This window comes from Triticum aestivum, chromosome 3B (genome assembly GCF_018294505.1).
Source record: "Triticum aestivum cultivar Chinese Spring chromosome 3B, IWGSC CS RefSeq v2.1, whole genome shotgun sequence".
NCBI lineage: Eukaryota > Viridiplantae > Streptophyta > Magnoliopsida > Poales > Poaceae > Triticum > Triticum aestivum.
Genome location: NC_057801.1, coordinates 607,873,321 through 607,895,852, shown reverse-complemented (window position 1 = coordinate 607,895,852; position 22,532 = coordinate 607,873,321). Strand labels below are relative to the sequence as shown.

At 46.5% G+C, this 22,532-nt stretch overlaps 1 protein-coding gene across 1 annotated transcript; it reads left to right on the top strand.

Moving 5' to 3' along the window:
• The first annotated feature begins 2,422 nt into the window (after positions 1–2,422).
• Positions 2,423–3,702, top strand: LOC123065854 (RING-H2 finger protein ATL74). Its single transcript, XM_044489058.1, has one exon. It carries the CDS (start codon positions 2,706–2,708, stop codon positions 3,330–3,332), a length of 627 nt encoding a protein of 208 aa, XP_044344993.1. The 5' UTR covers positions 2,423–2,705; the 3' UTR covers positions 3,333–3,702.
• The last annotated feature ends 18,830 nt before the right edge of the window (positions 3,703–22,532 follow it).

The following is a 22,532-nucleotide window of genomic DNA, read 5'->3' as shown; positions in this document are numbered from 1 at the left end:
ATCCCCATAGCAAGCAACAACATATCTCATAAACCAAGAAGGTGCCTTCAAGAAGGGCAGTGTTTCCACCATCTCCTAGTTGGTAGAGTATTCTCCCGACATGTCTAGCACCAAATTTTGGCTTCGTGCTGCTTCACCACCTTGCCACCTGATGGGACTCTATCTCTCTATGATTAGTGGGTGGGAGCAACGATGTCTTGCCCTCCCATCCTACACAAGGGCTTCGCATCCATCGTCCCTCTCTGTACTTGGATGATATGGAAGCATCACAACGCCTGCATCTTCGATGACAAGCGGCCCTCCCTCCCCGACCTCGTGTCCTCCATCCAAGACGAAGCGTGGGCATGGTCTTCTACCCATGCAGGTGCCAAAGGGCTACGTATGATATTTGACGTAAGTAAGCTGAATTTCTAGTCTTAGGGCTGAGCATTCCCCTCCCTATGCTCCATAGGTTCGCTTCCACACCTTCGAGTGTATGTGGCTTGGCAATCAAAACTTTGTTCTATGATTCCCTTTTATCAATGCAATGATATGCACTTCGCTTATTCGCGAAAAGAAAAGGAAGGGTCATGTTACAAGTTGTGTCGTCATCACCCATTCCAAGAATACCTGGAACTATGGTTTCCGAGGAACACAAAAAAAGGAGGAAAGGCCATTGAACAATGATGCCTCCAAGGAAGTTGGCAGTCCTCACGGTCATTGGCATCGTCAAGTCCGGCCAGACGAGAGCAAAGGATTCACCCTGAGATTCCAAGACACCCTCGGTGAAATTTGGAGCATCTACACATAAGAAAACACTAGAACATTATAGTTCTTCAAGTCCAATCATATCCATGTGGGTGCGTTCCACGGAGATATGAACCAAACTAGTTAGATAGATTGTTAGTATCCTCATACATCAAGTTGTAAAACTAATTTTGTTGTAATTGCCTCCAATGGGTTTGTTACATGTCTTTGTTAATAGATCAAGACAACCTCAAAATGGGTGAGACACTTGAATCAAACATGTCTCTGAATTTCCACAAGGTAGCAGAGCTAGTCCGGACATAGCTAATCTGCACCAGGGCTCAGATGAGCCCGACGATGAACACTAAAATCATGAATTTTGAAAACATAAAATAAAAAATATATTTATTTTGCATGCATGCAAGATGCTACTGTGCATGATGTCCGTGCAAAATTTTATGAATTTTGGACGTTCGAGGAGCTCACAGCAAAATATAAATTCTGGGTGTTTAAGAAGCATTTTAAAAAGCACAGTTCAGAGCCGATTTGTCTTTTTTACCATGAGCTCCTCGAATGTCTAGACACCCCAAAATTCTACACGGACATCAATCATTTGAGCATCTTGGATGACAAAAAAATTGGATTTTTTTTCTAAATTTTTCTCCTATTTCTTTTTACTGTTCACCGGGTGCAGATGAGCCCACACACCATTTTGAATTATCAAGCTATTCCGATTTTTTCTCTATCTAACAAAAAGTGGTATGTAGTACTCCCTCCGTTCCAAATTACTCGTCGCTGAAATGGATGTATCTAGAACTAAAATACATCTAAATACATCCATACGTGCGACAAGTAATTCAGAACGAAGGGAGTAGAAGAGAAAGTGAACTAGGTAAATGTGATACTGGTTAGCATCAGCCTAATAAATCAAAAGAAACTCCACGTAGAACCTGGTGAAAGTGGACATATTTGACCCTTTTTAGAAATTTCAGCACAATATAAACCGGATCTAAAAATATATCACAAAATGACTCTTTTTTATGATGCCAGACGTTAGGGCGCCACTGTAGATACCACGACGCCTTGGTTTGGAGAGTCATGCTAGACAACATGACACCCTCAATACACATCACATAGCTATCACAGCATCAAGAGGAGGCCATGCTATCTCAGTATGACGCCCTAGCCCAGACCGTTGTGCAAAAGGGTCAGTTTTTAAATTGTTTCAGATCGGCTTTTATTTTGTGCTGAATTTTTGAAAAGAGTGAAATCTGTTCATTTACACTGGAACCTGCAAAGCAACCCTACGCGCCTCCGTGCTACGGCAACGTGCCCTGCTTCCCCTTTAGCCGTGTGTGAGATCCAACAAAATCCATGGAGCCCCTCCTTCCAGCTGCTGGCTACTCTATTCTATCGTCCAACACAAAAGAAGGCAGGTTTGCATCAGCGCGCACGCGCGTGGCTATCCCATTTGTAGTTTTGCACCAACCCGGCACAACCATACAACCAACAAGTGCGTGGCACCGGCAAAGCTGGCTAGATATTTCTCCGGCCAAGGCGTGCGCGATCATTTTGGAGGACCCACCGCACAGACACAGTGTGGCCCGGAACCGAACCACCTCCCTGCCTCCCGGTCCAACAGCCGGCGATCGGGCAGCCGCTCCTCCTCCTCGTCCAGATCTTTATATAAAGTCCCCTGGCCATTTCCCGGCTCATCACCACGGCTTGATTTTCCATCTCCTCCCAGTGATATCTATCCGATCGAAATCCAGACAAGAAAGGGGTCCTTCCTTCGCTCTAGCTCGCACTCACACTCATATGAGCCTCAACTTTTCCGAACCGAAACGGGTGCGAGTTGGTATATAAAGTGCAGCGCGCGCAGGCCCGCGGCCACATTATAGCAGCCGCTCCTACGTCCACGTCCTTCTACAAGCGAGTGACCCATACTTCCGGTGCATAATTGCCGCGGCAAGGAGGCGATGGGCGCGCACACCCGGTCCATGAGCTGGTACATGGGGCAGACGGGCTCGCAGGCGCCGTCGAGCGCGGAGAACGGGGCGCAGCGCGCGCTCAGCAGCGGCGGCGGCGGCGACGCCAGCTTCGACACCAACATGGTGATCATCCTCGCCGCGCTGCTCTTCGCCCTGCTCTTCGCGCTCGGGCTCAACTCCCTCGCGCGGTACGTCATCCGGTGGGCGCGGCGCGCGTCGCTGGAGGCGTCGGGCGGCGGCGGCGGGGAGCTGGACGGCGCGGCGTCGGCGGGCGGGCAGGGCGGGCTCAAGAAGCGCACGCTCAGGAGCCTCCCCATCGAGGTGTACGGTGCGTGCGCGGCCGCGGGCGGGGGCGCCGCGCCGGCGGACGACGTCTGCGCCATCTGCCTCGGCGAGTTCGAGGACGGCGAGAAGGTGCGCGTGCTGCCGCGCTGCGGCCACGAGTTCCACGTCCGCTGCGTCGACACCTGGCTCGTCTCGCACGACTCCTGCCCCACGTGCCGGGACTCGGTGCTCAGCGGCGCGGCCGCCGCGCCCAAGGCCGCCGCCGGGCGCAGCAGCGGGCGGCCCGGGAGCGCCGACGCCGCGGCCGTCACGGTGGTCATCGCCGCGTGACCGACGTGGACGGGTGGGGGCCGGGCGCGCGCCCCTCCGTGGTGGGCCCGCAGATAGGATCGTTTCGCTTGGAGTACAGTAGAAAGTATCTGGCCGTGACCGCGTCTTGTCTGTGTGAGGGAGAGATAATTTTTTTGACGTTGGTGGTCTGCTTAGCTTCGGTCACGGTCAAGCTTTACCGCTCGTCGACGGCATGTACATGTACTGCCTTGTGCATCTTCTGCCCACTATTTGTCGCTGTTCCGTGTGTGTATATACAAAGTGGAGATGGTATTAATAGGATAGTAGAGTTCAATTTGTGCTCTGTATTGGCATCCTCTTTCTTGTACATGCGGGATCTTCCACGAAGTTGTGGTGCATCCCCTGAGCACTTCTACGTGCACTTTGATAATTGATGAACAGATCATAAGTTTTTTCGACAAAAAAAAAAGAACCGATATCAAAAGTTTTCCTAATCCTGAGCTCATATGCACATTGTATGAACAGTAAAAATTATAAAAAATAAAATAATGCACTTTTAAAGAATTCTGGGTTTTTTTTTGCAAGAAACTTTGCTTAGTTCTCTATCTTCATGAAAATTTTCATGACATTTGTGCATCTGTGGGGAAAAGTCGGTACTCCGAAATGTTTTCAAAAGGAGCCTTTCTAGAGCATTGATTTTGTTTTTTTCTTTCCCGGACATCAATCAATACCATTCCATCACAATTTTGCACGCAGGTGTAACAATCATCAATGTTTGTCGATTAAAAATCAGATTATTATTTTACATAATTTTACTATTTTTTGGATTTTACTGCTAATCCCAATGCATGTGAACGAGCTAGAAACTCCATGTGTGTCGATCATTTTCTTCTACCGAGCCCATTTCTCTTTGGACACCGAAATGGTCCCTACTAGCTGCATTGATGATTTGATAGCGATCCTCAACATAATTCATTTGATTCGCTTCCGCTAGGTTTTAGGATTTTATTTTCATCTTTATTTTCCTTGAATGGCTGAAATACTAGAGTGTGATGATATTCTTACACAATAGGTTTACAAAAAACTTACGCGTCGGTTCGATGGTTATTTCCACATTTTGCTCTATGTGGTTATCCCATCGCACGCAATACGTAATGTTTTTTGTAAAACCAGTATGCATATATAGGATTTCTGAATCCCGGACTTCAAATCAATCAGTTAGATCATGCAGAGGTAATATGTTCACAATACTTCAAAAAATGCGGGAATCAAACTTGTATTACTCAATAATAATGTTCATACAATCATTGTTTGCAATCTCCAAAACTTCTGGAGGACCTGACCCTAGCCATGTCATGGTCCTATTCTCTAGTCTAGCAAAACTAGCCAAACAATCACTAGCTAGATTCTGGGTACGAGGTACATGAGTAATACTCCCTCCGTTTCTAAATACTTGTCTTTCTAGGCATTTCAACAAATGACTACATACGAAGTAAAATGAGTGAATCTACACTCTAAAATATGTCTACATACATCCGTATGTAGTAGTCATTTGAAATGTCTATAAAGACAAATATTTAGGAACGGAGGGAGTACAAGATAATCTAAGTCCTTGAAGGAACTTTATTTCCTTTACTAGCGATGCATAAACTTATCTGTCCACTTCTTTGCTCTGGACCATTGAAACTGCAACCAAAGAATCCATCTCGATGATGATCGGCAGCTCACTTCTCTGTATAGCTACAGAGAGTCCTTCCATGCACACACATAACTCTGCCTCAAGGGTGTCCTGGCACAAGTGCGACTTCCTACATGCCACGGAAATGATAAGAGCCTTCTTCATCCCTGCTCCAACATCCCCTACTGCAACAAAAGAACCATCCGAATTTAACTTAACCCAGCCATGCACTGGTGGACTCCAACCGGTCCTAGCTTCCTCCCTCGACACATTATTGGGCATACTTGGCTTTGCATAAGTGATGAAAGGTTTCCCTCTGTATGGATCAACATCGGTGTGCAGTTTAATACCCATCAATGAATCAAGATAGCTCTGAAGAAATTGACATGACACCTCTACAGGAGGAACCGGCTTGTTATGGACTAGCTCATTTCGAACGTACCAAACTCTTCAGAATGTCATCAGCAGCATGCAGCTTCGAACATCATCTGGTGGTTCAAGAACCTGGGACAGCCACTCTCGTCCATTATTTAGAATCTCATTCTGATTCGCGAGGCTCGACACCCTCGACAGTGCCCTATATAAATCGCGAGCAAGTGGGCACATCACGAAAGGATGGTAATTGTCTTCAACTTGAAGGAAATATGCCCTAGAGGCAATAATAAAGTTATTATTCATTTCCTTATTTCATGATAAATGTTTATTATTCATGCTAGAATTGCATTAACCGGAAACTTAGTGCATCTGTGAATACATACACAAAACATAGTGTCCCTAGTATGCCTCTACTTGACTAGCTCGTTAATCAAAGATGCCAAAGTTTCCTAACCATAGACATGTGTTGTCATTTGATGAACGGGATCACATCATTAGGAGAATGATGTGATGGACATGACCCATCTGTTAGCTTAGCATTATGATTGTTACAGTTTCATTGCTACTGCTTTCTTCATGACTTATACACGTTTCTCAGGCTATGAGATTATGCAACTCCCGAATACCGGAGGAACACCTTGTGTGCTATCAAACGTCACAACGTAAATGGGTGATTATAAAGATGCTCTACAGGTGTCTCCGAAGGTGTTTGTTGGGTTGGCATAGATCGAGATTAGGATTTGTCACTCCGTGTTTCGGAGAGGTATCTCTGGGCCCTCTCGATAATGCTCATCACTATAAGCCTTGCAAGCATTGTGACTAATGAGTTAGATGCGGGATGAAGTATTACGGAACGAGTAAAGAGACTTGCCGGTAAGGAGATTGAACTAGGTATGATGATACCGACTATCGAATCTCGGGCAAGTAACATACTGATGACAAAGGGAACAACGCATGTTGTTATGCGGTTTGACCGATAAAGATCTTCGTAGAATATGTAGGAGCCAATATGAGCTTCCAGGTTCCGTTATTGTTTGTTGATCGGACATGTGTCTCGGTCATGTCTACATAGTTCTCGAACCCGTAGGGTCCGCATGCTTAACGTTCGATGACGATATGTATTATGAGTTATGTGTTTTTGACGACCGAAGTTTGTTCGAAGTCCCGGATGAGATCACAGATGTGACGAGGAGTCTCGAAATGCCCAAGACATAAAGATTGATATATTGGACCATGTTATTCGGACACCGGAAGTGTTCCGGGAAATTTCGGGTAAAACCGGAGTGCCGGAGGGGTTACCGGAACCTCCCGGGGGAACTAATGGGCCACCATGGGCCTTAGTGGAGAGAGAGGAGGGCCGCAGGAAGGCTGGCCGCCCCCCCTTGGGTCCGAATTGGACTAGGGGAAGGGGGTGATGCCCCCCTTTCCGACTCCCTCTCCCTCTCCTTCCTTCCCCCTCTCTTCCTTGAAGGGGAATCCTACTAGGACTAGGTAGTCCTAGTAGGACTCCTCCTCTTGGGTGCGCCCCCTAGGGCCGGCCGTTCTCCCCCTCCCTCCTTTATATACGGGGGCAGGGGGGCACCCTAGAACACACAAGTTTCTCTTAACCGTCTGCAGTGCCCCCTCCATAGTTACACACCTCGATCATACCAACGTAGAGCTTAGGCGAAGCCCTGCGCCGGTAACATCATCATCACCGTTGCCACGCCGTCATGCTGACAGAACTCACCCTCATCCTCAACTGGATCAGGAGCACGAGGGACGTCATCGAGTTGAACGTGTGCTGAACGCGGAGGTGCCGTACGTTCGGTACTTGGATCGGTTGGATCTAGAAGAAGTTCGACTACATCAACTGCGTTATTGAAGCGCTTCCTCTTTCGGTCTACGAGGATACGTGGACACACTCTCCCCTCTCGTTGCTATGCATCACCTAGATAGATCTTGCGTGATCGTAGGATTCTTTTTGAAATTACCGTGTTCCCCAACACAACTTCCAGAGCACAAACCCGCCATAAACTTTTCACCTCGAGGCCAATTATGTTTTTCCTTTGCCAGGTTGGTAACAAATCCCTCACAAGGCGCCATGAAAAATTCTTTACCGCGGGGGCTACCCCGCATGCCCATGTGGATTTCCAGCATGAACGTGCACCGGACAACCACGAGCTTGAAGACGAAGTGATGTCCTGATGGGCTTCATCAAAGGCCATATCATATGCACTCTTGACAGAGAATTTACCATGTCTACCCAGTCCCCATGCCAGCAATCCTCCTTCAGACGCGGGGGTGTGTAGATCTTCAGAATTTCGGTGATATCTGCAGGGACGAATAATTTGTGCAGTAGGTCATAATTCCATGATCCATTTGAGTTCACAAAGCTTCTACGAAATGAATACGACAATTTCCTTGCAGTGAGAGGCTTGTATGAATGTGGTCTGGTCATCTGGGTAACCAATTGTCCCTCCAAACTCTAATGTTTTTACCGTTTCTCACTCTCCATACTAATCCTTTCTTCAACAGGTCCAAACCATAACTTATGGCCTGCCATGATGATGGTGCATTTCCACCAAAAATTGTATCCTCCAGCGTACCATTTGGATGATAAGCCTACAGGTTTAACATAAACTCTCAAGTTTAACAATTAGCCTCCATGCTTCCCTTGCCAATGAAGCTTGATTGAAAAGCCGGAAGTCATGAAAGCCCACTCCTCCCCTATCTTTAGGCTGCATAAGTTTGTCCCAACTCTTCCAGTGTACTTTCCTTTTACCTTGTGCGAACCCCCAATAAAAATTCCTCACTATCCTAGCAAGGTCATCACACACCGAAAATGCGAGCTTGAAAATCCCCATGATCCACGTTGGTAGAGCTTGCGCCACCGATTTAATGAGCACCTCTCTACCTGGTTGTGCTAGAATACTGTCTCCCCGCTGATCTAATCAATCAGTTAGATCATGCAGCGGTAATATATTCACAATACTTAATGGAAACGAGCACTAAATTATAGCGGACGCGGAAAAGGAGAGGGTAAGAAAACGACCATATTCATGTCTCATATTGACATCCAAGGTTGCAAAATACAATAAAATGATACTGCGTTTGCTTACGGCCATAGGCTGGCCGAAGAATAAGGCGCTCCCTCACGCACAACTTTGAAATAACTTTAGTATCTAGTGCCATGGAGATTTGGGGTGTGATTATATATCGCCTAATGCGAGGTGGAACGAAGGCTCGCCCTCGCAACATTGTGTTCATGGAACAGGCGGGCCGCAAAGAGTTTATAAAAGCTGCACTGCTCGTTTTTTTTCAACAAACACACATATGTTGCAGTGGATGGAGCTGTCGGTTATGACTGCGACGGCTCAGGATCAAATCATGCTGGCACAGGTGCCTATATTTTTTGGTTTTTCTGTTAAGTATATATCAAGATAAATCTTTCATTATCTTGCTAGTTTTGCAAAAAAAAAATGATCATGTATCAAAAAAATGTTAATCATATATTTTAAAGATTTATTAAAGGCGTTATTGGTATATAAAAACATGTATAATTTGTATGAAAAAAGTAATAAGCAAAAACAAAATATTTGAAAAATATTAATCATCTATTTAAAAATGTGAAACACGTACGAAAAATGTAGAATGTGTATTTAAAAAATTAAACATCAAAAAACGAATTTTATAAAAATGTTGATCATGTAAAAAAATGTTAAACTTGTACAAAATATGTTCCTTATATAGAAATAAATGCACAATGTGTATGTAAAAAATTATTCATGAAACACAAATTTTCAAAAAAAATAACTATTTGAAAAATATTAAACATTTATTAAAAATGTACCTAATGTATAAAACAATGTATAGTGCCTATGAAAAAAATAGCCATCAAACACATGTATGCAAAAAAATGTTAACCATCCATGCACAAAAATGTTAAACATGTATACAAAAAATGTAGAAATCAATAATATTTATTGAAAAAAGTTAATTATGTGTTTTTAAATGTTTAACATGTACAAAAATATATTTTTGAAAGTAAATGTAAAATGTAATTAGAAAATCAAGGAAAAATGACACAAAAAACAAATAGAAAAAAAACGAAGTCAATCAAAAAGGTTTTAAAACAAATGAGAACCATAAAGAAAACACATAAAAAGGAATAAAATTAAAAAAAGCAAAGATGGCCGAAGAAAAGCGGTTAAAACAAAGAGAAATGAGAAAAACCAAAGAAAAAAAAGAAAATTGAAGAAATAAACAAAGGAAATGAAGTGAAAAAGAAATAAAAGAAAAGAGTAATGAAAGTGGAAAACAAAGAAAATCAAAAGAAAAACAAGAAAATAAAAAACCAGCAAAACCAAAAAAAGTGAACAACAAAAGAACTGAAGTTATAACAAATAAAAAACAAACAATACCGGTGGAAAAATTAACATAATGCAAAAAGGAAAACAAAAAAGCAAAAAAGCAAAAAAAAAAAACTGGAGAAACGGGAGCAGAGCTAGCCTATAGCGAGTGAGTCCTACGCTAACGGGCCGCCCTGCTCATTTTGCCGGTGACATGAGAGCAACTTTCATCTCGCTATAAGTGAGATATAACTCTCACGGATGATTTGAGCCCGTGGAGTCCAACTCGATTGTTGTCTCGATCAAACCTTATCCGCCAGGGCTATGTCTCGCCCGTGGCAAGATAAGCTATGTATGGCATCTGTGTCGCAACTTTTTTTTGGGAGAACGTCGCCCTTTATTGATCAAGCAACAAAGTTACAAAGAGTATCCCGGATGCAATCCGGAGCATAATGGAAAATACAAAAACTAGTAGAGTTCAAACATGATCTAGCTAAGACATGAGCTAGAACATTACAATGCCGACGAACATGATGGAAAGCCACAGAAGAAAGGCCCTCAGCCATTGACTTGACATCCACGAGAACCGAGCCCACCATCGAGCGATCTCTGGACGGAGATATCAGACGCTGCACCATGGAGAGGCAATCAATTTTAAAGATAACATTAGAAAATCCCTCGTCCCGAGCTAGACTGACACCACGACGGAGAGCGAGCGCTTCGGCCACTTCTGGCTTTCACGCGCCTCCAACAGGTTCAGAATAGGTAGCCACACATTGGCCCTCATGGTTGAGCACCACCATACCCAGACCGGACCTGCACAACTCCTCAGAGATCACAACATCGGAGAACGCTACCACTGTACCCTGCGACGGCGGAGGCCATAGACAAACAAAAGATGAGGTCTCACACCTGGAAGGATGTACAGGCTTGTATATGTGTTGGAAGATGAGGTCAATATATGCCTTGGCCCTGGCAGCCGTACTCCTGGGCGGGGTAGCAATAGGTTCATTCCTCACCGAGTTGCGAGCTTTCCATATGTGCCAAACGGATACAATGAGTACCGTCGCGTCATTATCCGAGCACGCAGAAAGGAAGTCGAACAACCACTGCCTAGGAGAGGAGAAGGACGGCCACCCGAGCCTGATGTCGAAAGAAGCCTTCATCTCATCCTAAACAACACGGGCATGGGGACAGAAAAGCAACCCGTGCTCAACGCTCTCCGGCCGGCCACAGAAGCTGTAGTCCGACCTAGCTGGAACCTGGCGTCTCTGAAGTTGATTACCTGAAGGAAGGCATGTTGGGGAACGTAGTATATCAAATTTTTTCCTACAATCACGCAAGATCTATCTAGGAGATGCATAGCAACAAGACGGGAGAGTGTGTCCACGTACCCTCGTAGACCGAAAGCGGAAGCATTTAGTAACGCGGTTGATGTAGTTGAACGTCTTCGCAATCCAACCGATCCAAGTACCAAACATACGACACCTCCGGGTTCAACACAAGTTCACCTCGATGACGTCCCTCGTGCTCTTGATCCAGTTGAGGACGAGGGTGAGTTTCGTCAGCACGATGGCGTGGCGACGGTGACGATGATGTTACCGGCGCAGGGCTTCGCCTAAGCACTATGGCGATACGATCGAGGTGTGTAACTATGGAGGAGGGCACCGCACACGGCTAAGGAAAAACTTGGTGTGTTCTAGGGTGCCCCCTGCCCCCGTATATAAAGGAGTGAGGGGGAGGCCGGCCGGCCAAGCTAGGCGCGCCGGGAGAAGGGGAATCCTACTAGGACTCCAAGTCCTAGTAGGTTTCCACCTAAAGGAGAAGGGGAAAGGAAGGGAGAGGGGGCCGCGCCCCCATTCCCTTGTCCAATTCAGACTGTCTTGGTGGGCACACGCCACCTCCTGGCCGCTGCCTCTCCTTCCCACTAAGGCTCACTAAGGCCCATCAACTCCCCGGGGGGTTCCGGTAACCTCCTAGTACTCTGGAAAATACCTGAACTTCTCCGGAACCATTCGATGTCCAAGTATAGCCTTTCAATATATCAATCTTTATGTCTCGACCATTTCGAGACTCCTCGTCCCATCCATGATCTCATTCGGGACTCCGAACAAACTTCGGTCATCAAAACACATAACTCATAATACAAATCGTCATTGAACGTTAAGCGTGCGGACCCTACAGGTTCGAGAAATATGTATACATGACCGAGACACATCTTCGATCAATAACCATTAGTGGAACCTGGATGCTCATATTGCCTCTTATATATTCTATGAAGATCGTTATCGGTCAAACCGCATAACAACATATGTTGTTCCCATTGTCATTGGTATGTTACTTGCCTGAGATTCGATCGTCATCATCATACATAGTTCAATCTCGTTACCGGCAAGTCTCTTTAATCCTTCCGTAATGCTTCATCCCGCAACTAACTCATTAGTCACATTGCTTGCAAGGCTTATAGTGATGAGCATTACCGAGAGGGCCCAGAGATACCTCTCTGATACACGGAGTGACAAATCCTAATCTTGATCTATGCCAACCCAACAAACACCTTCGGAGACACCGGTAGAGCATCTTTATAATCACCCAATTACGTTGTGACATTTGATAGCACACAGGGTGTTCCTCTGGTGTTCGGGAGTTGCATAATCTCATAGTCTGGGGAACATGTATAAGTCATGAAGAAAGTAGTCCATCACATCATAATGCTAAGCTAACGGATGGGTCTTGTCCATCACATCATTCTCCTAATGATGTGATCCCGTTTATCAAATGACAACACATGTCTATGGTTAGGAAACATAACCATCTTTGATTAACGAGCTAGTCAAGTAGAGGCATGATACGTCTCCAACGTATCTATAATTTTTGATTGTTCCATGCTATTATATTATCTGTTTTGGATGTTTAATAGGATTTAATATGCTCTTTTATATTAGTTTTGGGACTAACCTATTAATCGGAGACCCGGTGCCAGTTTCTGTTTTTTTGCCTATTTTAGAGTTTTGCAGAAAAGAAATACCAAACGGAGTCCAAATGGAATGAAACCTTCGCGATGATCTTTCTTGGACCGAAAGCAAACCAGAAGATTTGGAGTTGAAGTCAGAAATGCCACGAGGCGTCCACGAGGCAGGAGGGCGCGCCTAGGGGGGTAGGCGCCCCCTCCCTCATGGGCCTCTCGTAGCTCCACCGACGTACTTCTTTCGCCTATATATACTCTTATACCCTAGAAACATCAAGGAGAGCCACGAAACCACTTTTCCACCGCTGCAACCTTCTGTACCCATGAGATCCCATCTTGGGGCCTTTTCCGGTGATCTTCCGGAGGGGGAATCGATCACGGTGGGCTTCTACATCAACACCATTGCCTCTTCGATGAAGCGTGAGTAGTTTACCACAGACCTTCGGGTCCATAGTTATTAGCTAGATGGCTTATTCTCTCTATATAATTCTCAATACAAAGTTATCCTCGATGTTCTTGGAGATCTATTCGATGTAATATTCTTTTGCGGTGTGTTTTCCGAGATCCGATGAATTGTGGATTTATGAACAAGATTATCTATGAATATTATTTGGTTCTTCTCTGAATTCTTATATGCATGATTTGATATCTTTGCAAGTCTCTTCGAATTATCAGTTTAGTTTGCCCTACTAGATTGATCTTTCTTGCAATGGGAGAAGTGCATAGCTTTGGGTTCAATCTTGCGGTGTCCTTTCCCAGTGATAGTAGGGGCTGCAAAGAACGTATTGTATTGTTGCCATCGAGGATAAAAAGATAGGGTTTATATCATATTGCTTGAGTTTATCCCTCTACATCATGTCATCTTGCTTAATGCGTTACTCCGTTCTTATGAACTTAATACTCTAGATGCATGCTGGTTAGTGATCGATGTGTGGAGTAATAGTAGTAGATGCAGAATCGTTTCGGTCTACTTGACACGGACGTGATGCCTGTGCTCATGATCATTGCCTTAGATGTCTTCATAATTATGCGCTTTTCTATCAATTGCTCGGCAATAATTTGTTCACCCACTGTAATACATGTTATCTCGAGAGAAGCCACTAGTGAAACCTATGGCGCCCGGGTCTCTTTTCCATTATATTACATCTCTTTTCCATTATATTGCATCTCTTTAAATCTCGTTTACTATTTTGCAATCTTTACTTTCCAATCTATACCACAAAAATACCAAAAACATTTACTTTATTATCTCTATTATATCTCACTTTTGCGAGTGACCGTGAAGGGATTGACAACCCCTTTATCGCGTTGGTTCCGAGGTTCTTGATTGTTTGTGCAGGTACTCGGTGACTTGTGCATCGTCTCCTACTGGATTGATACCTTGGTTCTAAAAACTGAGGGAAATACTTACGCTACTTTGCTGCATCACCCTTTCCTCTTCAAAGAAAAACCCACGCATGCTCAAGAGGTAGTAAGACGGATTTCTGGCGCCGTTGTCGGGGAGATCTACGTCAAGTAAAGCCATACCAAGTACCCATCATAAACTCTTCTCCCTCGCATTACATTATTTTCCATTCACCTCTCATTTTCCTCTCCCACACTTCTAAAATGATTTTCGAAGACCTTTGCCTTTTCTTCGCCCCTCTTCCGTTCGTCTTTTTTTGCTTGCTTCTTGTGTGCTTGTGTGTTGGATTGATTGCTTGTCACGATGGCTCAAGATAATACTAAATTTTGTGACTTTTCCAATACCAACAACAATGATTTTATTAGCACTCCGATTGCTCCTACTACTGATGTTGAATCTTGTGAAATTAATACCGCTTTGTTGAATCTTGTTATGAAAGATCAATTTTCTGGCCTTCCCAGTGAAGATGCCGCAACCCATCTAAACAAATTCATTGGTTTGTGTGATATGCGAAAGAAGAAAGATGTGGACAATGATATTGTTAAATTGAAGCTATTTCCATTTTCTCTTAGAGATCGTGCTAAAACTTGGTTCTCATCTTTTCCTAAAAATAGTATTGATTCATGGAATAAGTGCAAAGATGCTTTTATCTCTAAGTATTTTCCTCCCGCTAAGATCATCTTCCTTAGGAACGATTATGAGTTTTAAGCAACTTGATCATGAGCATGTTGCACAATCTTGGGAGAGGATGAAATTAATGATACGTAATTGCCTACACATGGTTTGAATTTGTGGATGATTATACAAAAAAATTATGCCGGATTGAATTTTTCTTGTAGAAATCTTTTAGATTCGGCCGCGGGAGGCACTTTTATGGAAATCACTTTAGGAGAAGCTACGAAGCTCCTAGATAATATTATGGTTAATTATTCTCAATGACATACCGAAAGATCCACTAGTAAAAATGTTCATGCGATTGAAGAGATTAATGTTTTGAGTGGAAAGATGGATGAACTTATGAAATTGTTTGCTAATATAAGTGTTTCTTCTGATCCTAATGAGATGCCTTTGTCCATGATGACCCACAAGTATAGGGGATCTATCGTAGTCCTTTCGATAAGTAAGAGTGTCGAACCCAACGAGGAGCAGAAGGAAATGACAAGCGGTTTTCAGTAAGGTATTCTCTGCAAGCACTGAAATTGTAGGTAACAAATAGTTTTGTGATAAGATAATTTGTAACGGGTAATAAGCAATGAAAGTAATTAAAGTGCAGCAAGGTGGCCCAATCCTTTTTTAGAAAAGGACAAGTCTGGTCCAATTCTTATAATGAGAAAAGCGCTCCCGAGGACACATGGGAATTATCGTCAAGCTAGTTTTCATCACGCTCATATGATTCGCGTTCGTTACTTTGATAATTTGATATGTGGGTGGTGTCGTGGTTCTAAGTCTGATAGTAGTGTAGGGGGGGGGGTACTAATGGAGATGCAAGATCCTAGCTATGGAGTAGTTGTATACGCAAGAGATTTACGAGTTCAGGCCCTTCTCGGAGGAAGTAACAACCCTACATCTCGGAGCCCGGAGGCAGTCGACTGGATTATATGCGTATGAGTTATAGGGGTGCGAACCCTTTACAGTGAGGAGGGGGTGGCTTATATAGAGTCCACCAGACCCCTCCGGCCCTCAGTTATGCAGGGTTTAAGATACATTAAGATTGGGCGTTACTAGTAACGCTACACATAAAGTTCTATGATGACCATAAAAGCTACTTAATGACCGACCGTTTGTGCACAGAGTGACTTTAGATCTCCTGGGCGTTGAGTGGTTGGCTTCATAGTCGAGTGTCTTCGAGTCTGTCGAGTGGAACACTTCTGAGTCGATTGACAGGTGGTTTATTCTAGAGAAGTCCTTGGGTAGGGTAGTTTGGACAGGTCCATGACCCTACCCTAGGTACATAGCTTCATCATTAGCCCCCAAATGGATCAAGGTTTGAGTGGGGAAGGAGTTGAGAACTCTTCCGACCCATTTCTCGTGCTATGAGTATGTATTGTTCTGTATCAATGAACTTTAGGTGACGGCACCAACTTCTTTTCCAGTCGCCTTGATCCATTCTTTGTATCTGTCGAGTGAAGTTTTTACTTGGAGAGCTCCGAGCGATGGAGCGAAGGAAATCTTTCGTCTGACGAGTTAACCTGCGGATTTGGCGGGATTCGAATTTTGGAAAGCACGCAGGGCGGAGGAGGCCGTAGTAATCAGATGGGATAAGGCAGGGATGCCTCAATCTCAGCACCACCTTTTTCGCTACGTATCGCGTGCGCGACTGTTGCGGGATTTGACAGGATCGCCCGGGCCTACAAGTCAGTCACTTGGAAGCAACCTCATATAAGGCGCCGGACGGGGGTGTTTGAACAATGCGTTCTCATTTCTCCCTTTCTTCTCCAGACTTATCCGCCGCGCTCGCCTCAGTCCCAGTGCCGCTGCCCCATGCGCATCTCGACGGTGACGATGGTGAAAGAGAAGACGGCGGCCTTAGAGAGGGTGAAGAAGGCGACGGCGAAGGCGAAGGGAAGGGTGACTAGTCGAGGCGGATCTTTGTTGAGGGCCGACTTGCCACCGGGCTGGATCCAGGGCGACTGGATTCGCTTGACGATTCGTCAAGCGGATCTTGATGACCTGGCCAATGGAGGATTGATCCCCCATGGATCTGCGCGGCTCCCGGGGAGGGAGTCAGAGCCGCAGCCTCAGGAGGGTGAGTGCGTTCTCTTGGCCACCCATGTCGACCGTGGGTTTTCTTTGCCGCCTCACCCTTTCTTTCGGGGATTTCTGAATTTCTTTGGGGCGCAACTCCACCACTTCACACCCAACACCATCGTGTACCTTGCTGCTTTCGTGTCCTTGTGCGAGAATTTCCAGGGTTGCCGACCTCATTGGGGTCTTTTCAAGCACATCTTCACCTGTCGCTCCCAGACGGTGAAGAAGGCCAATCCGAGTGATGAGAGAACACAAGTGATTCAGATGTGTGGGGGTCTTGGGGTTCAGTTGATAGGAAAAAGCTCCTTTTCGACCATGATCCTGCCCGACTCGGTCCGTGGATTGCAGTCGACCTGGTTCTACTGCAAAGACCAGCCGACGACAGGGTAGTCGACGAGGCTCCCTCCTTTTTCCATGGAACGAGTGAGGAAGCCTTCCTCTTTGAAGGTGGTCCCGGAAGAGAAGGCGCAAGTTAAGGTGCTGGTCGAGCGTGTCATCCAGCTTATCCGTGACGGAGTGACCGGCATGGACCTCTTGGAGGTCTTCCTCCGACGCTGCATCCAGCCGCTGCAAGCTCGAGACCATCCGATGTGGTTGTATTCTGGCACTGAGGACACCACTCGGATCCATCCGTAGGAGATTGACAATGCTACGCTGGAGAGGTGGCTAGCGAGCATCACAGGGAACAAAGACAACCCCCGAGGAGCCAGGAGGATCGTTCCACTCGACCAATCATACGAAGTAGACAAGGTCCAATTCTGCATTTCCGACTATGATTCTGCTTTCTCCATTCTATTTGCTTAAAATCAGTCGACTGACTTTTGCCTTGTTTGTTGTCTTCTAGGCTACGACTGAGATGTACTCAATGCCCAACGGGGTGCAAGAGCAGGCCGAGGAGGGAGAGGCGAGCAGAGGTGAGAGTGAGGAGTGGCAATCTGATGGTGAGGGGGAAGAGGATGACGACGGATCCAGCGAAGAGGAGGAGGAGGAGGAAGTCGATCCTCCTCGTACGGAAAGGCGATCCAAGCTCATCCACGACCCCGCGAGCGAGCGTGGCAAAGCGATTGCGCGCGTTGGGCAATCATCGAAGCGCCCTCGGGCGGCTTCTCCGGCGCCGACTGAGAAAGCGCCGAAGCAGCCGAAGCCGTCAAAGCCGCCGAAGGCCTTGCCCAAGATGAGAATGGCCATTCCCACTATCTCCAGGTAACAATAGAACTTGTGTTTTCTCATTTAGCATGGACGAACTCTTGGTCGACTCATTGGCTAACCGATTGGTTTCTGAAATCCGCAGTGCTGCTACCTACGAGACCTCCGCCAAGAACGAAGACCAGGAAATGGAAGACGCTGCCACCTCCAACCTTGGTACGCTCTTTGAAGTTTTACTTTTGGTCGATTGGATTTCGATTTCAACTTTGGATTTTTCCTGCAGCTCCTCCCCATGTCATTGATCTCCCTGATGATGATGAAGAGGTGCCCCTGAGGGCAAGGAGGAATAAAAAGGCACCGGCTGGCAAGACCGCTCAGACTGCATCAGTGCCTGAGGCATCGGTTCAAGGGGATGACGATGTCACTCGGCATTCCGTGTCCTTCGCTGTGCCACTGACGAGTGTCCGGCCTTCGATGTTGACTGCTGATTCTCCCTCCCTTTTCGCCACACACCACGTCCCAGAGGACCGAGCGGGTGCTGCTAAGGAGGCTATACGCCAGGCGGGGATCATGATGGAGCAAGTGAAGGCGATCCAGGAAGCCAGCCAAGCGGCCTATGATGCTAGCTCAGCCCTTCAGAGCAACGTCCAGGTTAGTTGGTCACCGCTTGTTTTGTTAGGATATGCTATCTGAAGACTTTCTTTCCGAAGATCTTTGCATCTGTACACCCACTGGGTGTGTTGATTGAATATTTGAATCGGTGGGGGCACGCTGAGTGCACCCACTAGGTGTAGTCCCCGAGACTATGGTGGACTGTTGGCAGTCGACTGTAGTCTTGTATTTTGAATTTTTTCACTCGGTCTGGTCGGACCATGTCGAATGGAATTTTGGAACTGGTGGGGGCACGCTGAGTGCACCCACTGGGTGTAGTCCCCGAGACTATAGTGGACTACTGGCAGTCGACTGTAGTCTGAAGAACTTGTTTTTTTAGGTAGATCATGACTAACTGCTGGCAGTTAGCTATAGAGCTATAGTTTTAGGATCATAACCTCTTTGTCTCTTTTGGCCGACTGGTCGGACCGAGTCGGTGGAACCAGTGGGGGCACGTTGAGTGCACCCACTGGGTGTAGTCCCCGAGACTACTGTTGAATATTTTGATTCGGCTGTAGTCTTAGAAATGCTATGGTTTTTCTCTTAGTCACTCGGAAGCAACTTATCTTTGATGTCTGTCGACTGATCCTTCGCAGAAATCTTGCGAACTTGTGGCTCGCTATTCCGAGTTGGAAAACAAACATATCCAGCTCGACATTGACTTGAAGCTTGTTCAGGAGAACTTTCAGAAGGTGAAGGACGAGGCAAAAGGTATGATTGGTGAGAACCTGACGACTGTATTTATCTTTCTGTCCATTCCTGATTTTGATCTCATTGTCATTTTGCAGATAAAATGAAGGAGGCTCTGAAGAAGAAGGACCGTGACCTTGCCGAGGCGCAGAAGGCGGCTTCAGACAGAACGAAGCTTGCGAAGGAAAAACTAGCTTTAGTCGGTAAGCTTGAAGAGGAGAACGCCAATCTGAAAGCTGCTCTCGACGCGGCCGACAAGGAGGTCAGCCGTCTGAAGAATGACAAGATAGATCTGAGTGACAAGGCTAGTGAACTGGTGGGGAAGAAGAACGATCTGGAGGTCTATCTGGGGGGGCTTGCCAAGAAGTTGTTCATCATGGTTGAGGGTAATCTCTCCCACCCGACTGACTTGTTATCTTCGACTCGTCGTAGAACTGCTGGTTTATCTTTGACTTGTGTTTACAGAATTCTGCCAAAACTTCGAGGAGGAGACCAGCCGAGTGGAGACAGGCTTGGATCCCATCAACTCTCCTGTGAAGGATGAAACTGCCATGAACGTGCTCCGACTGGAGTCTCGTGTTGCTGGTGTGGTTGACTATCTTGCTCGAATGAAGGTTGCTGCATCATGAATCCATACGACACTCTGGCCGAGGGAGACGCTTCAAAATGACCTCGAGTCTGTAATGACTCGACTGAACGAAGTCCTAGGTCGAGTGCAGGAATGGAAGAAGTCTTCTGCCAGGTGTGGTGCTGATGTTGCTTTGTCCCTGGTCCGTGTTCACTGCAAGGATGCACGAGAGGACAAGCTGGCGTCCCTCAAAGTGGCCAACACCAAGAAGCATGACTTCCAATCTTTCATGGAGTCCTTCATTGCTGCTGCCACTCGGATTGCTGATGGAATCGACTTGGATCAGTTTGTCGCGCCTTCCAGTCCTCCACCCGAGGAGTAAAAAACTTCTATTCTTCGCCTTAAATTTTCCTTGGAATGCCGAGTGGTTTTGTAACCGATAAACTTTAACAGGCTTGATGCCTGAGCACTTCCGAATCCGTAGGATGTTATCCGAACTTGGTTTATCGTTGAATATGCTTGCATTTGCCTTCGAGTGAATTTTGTTCTTCACTCGGAATATACTTTAATGTGTGAGACGCAGCCCTGAGGTGGAGAATCCAGTCGACCTGCTCTTCACTGCTTTTGTAGGTAAGGATGGAGCACAGACTGTAGTCGACCTGCGTCCTTGTAGAGTGCACGTTGTATTTGTGGCGTAGCTCCGAAGGAGAAGGTAGCAGTCGAACTGCACCTCGTCGTCCTCGCAGAGCGCACATTGTATTTGTGGCGGAGCTCCGAAGGAGAAGGTAGCAGTCGACCTGCACCTCGTCGTCCTCGCAGAGCGCACATTGTATTTGTGGCGGAGCTCCTAAGGAGAAGGTAGCAGTCGACCTGCACCTCGTCGTCCTTGCAGAGCGCACATTGTATTTGTGGCGGAGCTCCAAAGGAGAAGGTAGCAGTCGACCTGCATCTCGTTGTCCTTGCAGAGCGCACATTGTATTTGTGTCGGAGCTCCGAAGGAGAAGGTAGCAGTCGACCTGCACCTCGTCGTCCTTGCAGAGCACTCATTGTATTTGTGGATTTCATACTTAGGCGAGTACTGGACTGCAGCTAAGCCCCTGAGTGGGAGGTTTGCTCTCCACTCGATAGGATTTGCAAGTACTTAGGCGAGTACTGGGCTGCAGCTAAGCCCCCGAGTGGGAGGCAGACTCACCACTCGGTAGGATTTTTCAAATACTTAGGCGAGTACTGGACTGCAGCAAAGCCCCCGAGTGGGAGGTTTGCTCTCCACTCGGTAGGATTTCAAACACTTAGGCGAGTACTGGACTGCATCTAAGCCCCCGAGTGGGAGGTTTGCTCTCCACTCGGTAGGATTTCAAACACTTAGGCGAGTACTGGACTGTAGCTAAGCCCCCGAGTGGGAGATTTGCTCTCCACTCGGTAGGATTTCAAACAGTTAGGCGAGTACTGGACTGCAGCTAAGCTCCCGAGTGGGAGGTTTGCTCTCCACTCGGTAGGATTTCACACACTTAGGCGAGTACTAGACTGCATCTAAGCCCCCGAGTGGGAGGTTTGCTCTCCACTCGGTAGGATGTCAAACACGTAGGCGAGTACTGGACTGCAGCTAAGCCCCTGAGTGGGAGGTTTGCTCTCCACTCGGTAGGATTTCAAACACTTAGGCGAGTACTAGACTGCATCTAAGCCCCCGAGTGAGAGGCTTGCTCGTCACTCGGTAGGATTTCAAACACTTAGGCGAGTACTGGACTGCATCTAAGCCCCCAAGTGGGAGGTTTGCTCTCCACTCGGTAGGATGTCAAACACTTAGGCGAGTACTGGACTGCAGCTAAGCCCCCGAGTGGGAGGTTTGCTCTCCACTCGGTAGGATTTCAAACACTTAGGCGAGTACTGGACTGCATCTAAGCCCCCGAGTGAGAGGCTTGCTCGTCACTCAGTAGGATTTTCAAATACTTAGGCGAAACGGATTGACAGCTAAGCCCCCAAGTGAGAGGCTTGCTCGTCACTCGGTAGCATTTTTTTACAAACCTAGGCGAAACGGATTCACAGCTAAGCCACCCACTGGGGGATTTTTCACATAAACAAAAGCAACAACAATCACAGGGAAAATTATAACACTTTTGTCCTTGATAAACAAACTACAGGATTAATTTTTATTACATCTCACCCGAGTGAGTACTTAAGTGTAAAAGGGGCGGAGCAGCTCCGCATTCCAAGCTCGAGGCTCATCAATCTGGCGACCGACATTGTAAAGATGGTATGCTCCATTGTGGAGAACTTTGGTGATGATGAAGGGGCCTTCCCAAGTGGGGGCAAGTTTGTGTGGCTTCTGGTGATCCACTCGGAGGACCAAGTCTCCTTCTTGGAAGGCTCGACTCTTCACGTTTCTGGCATGGAATCGACACAAGTCTTGCTGATATATGGTCGATCGGATCATGGCCATCTCTCTTTCTTCTTCTAGAAGGTCAACTGCGTCTTGCCGGGCTTGCTCTGCTTCAACTTCAGAGTAGAGCTCGACTCGGGGTGCATTGTGAAGCAGGTCACTCGGCAGAACTGCTTCGGCTCCATAGACCAGAAAGAATGGAGTTCGCCCAGTCGACCGATTAGGAGTAGTCCTCAATCCCCAAAGAACTGGTGGAAGTTCTTCGACCCATGCACCTGCTGCGTGTTTGAGATCATGCATCA

Coding starts and splice junctions, on each gene's coding strand:
- LOC123065854 (XM_044489058.1), top strand. CDS start 2,706: ATGGGCGCGCACACCCGGTCCATGAGCTGGTACATGGGGCAGACGGGC.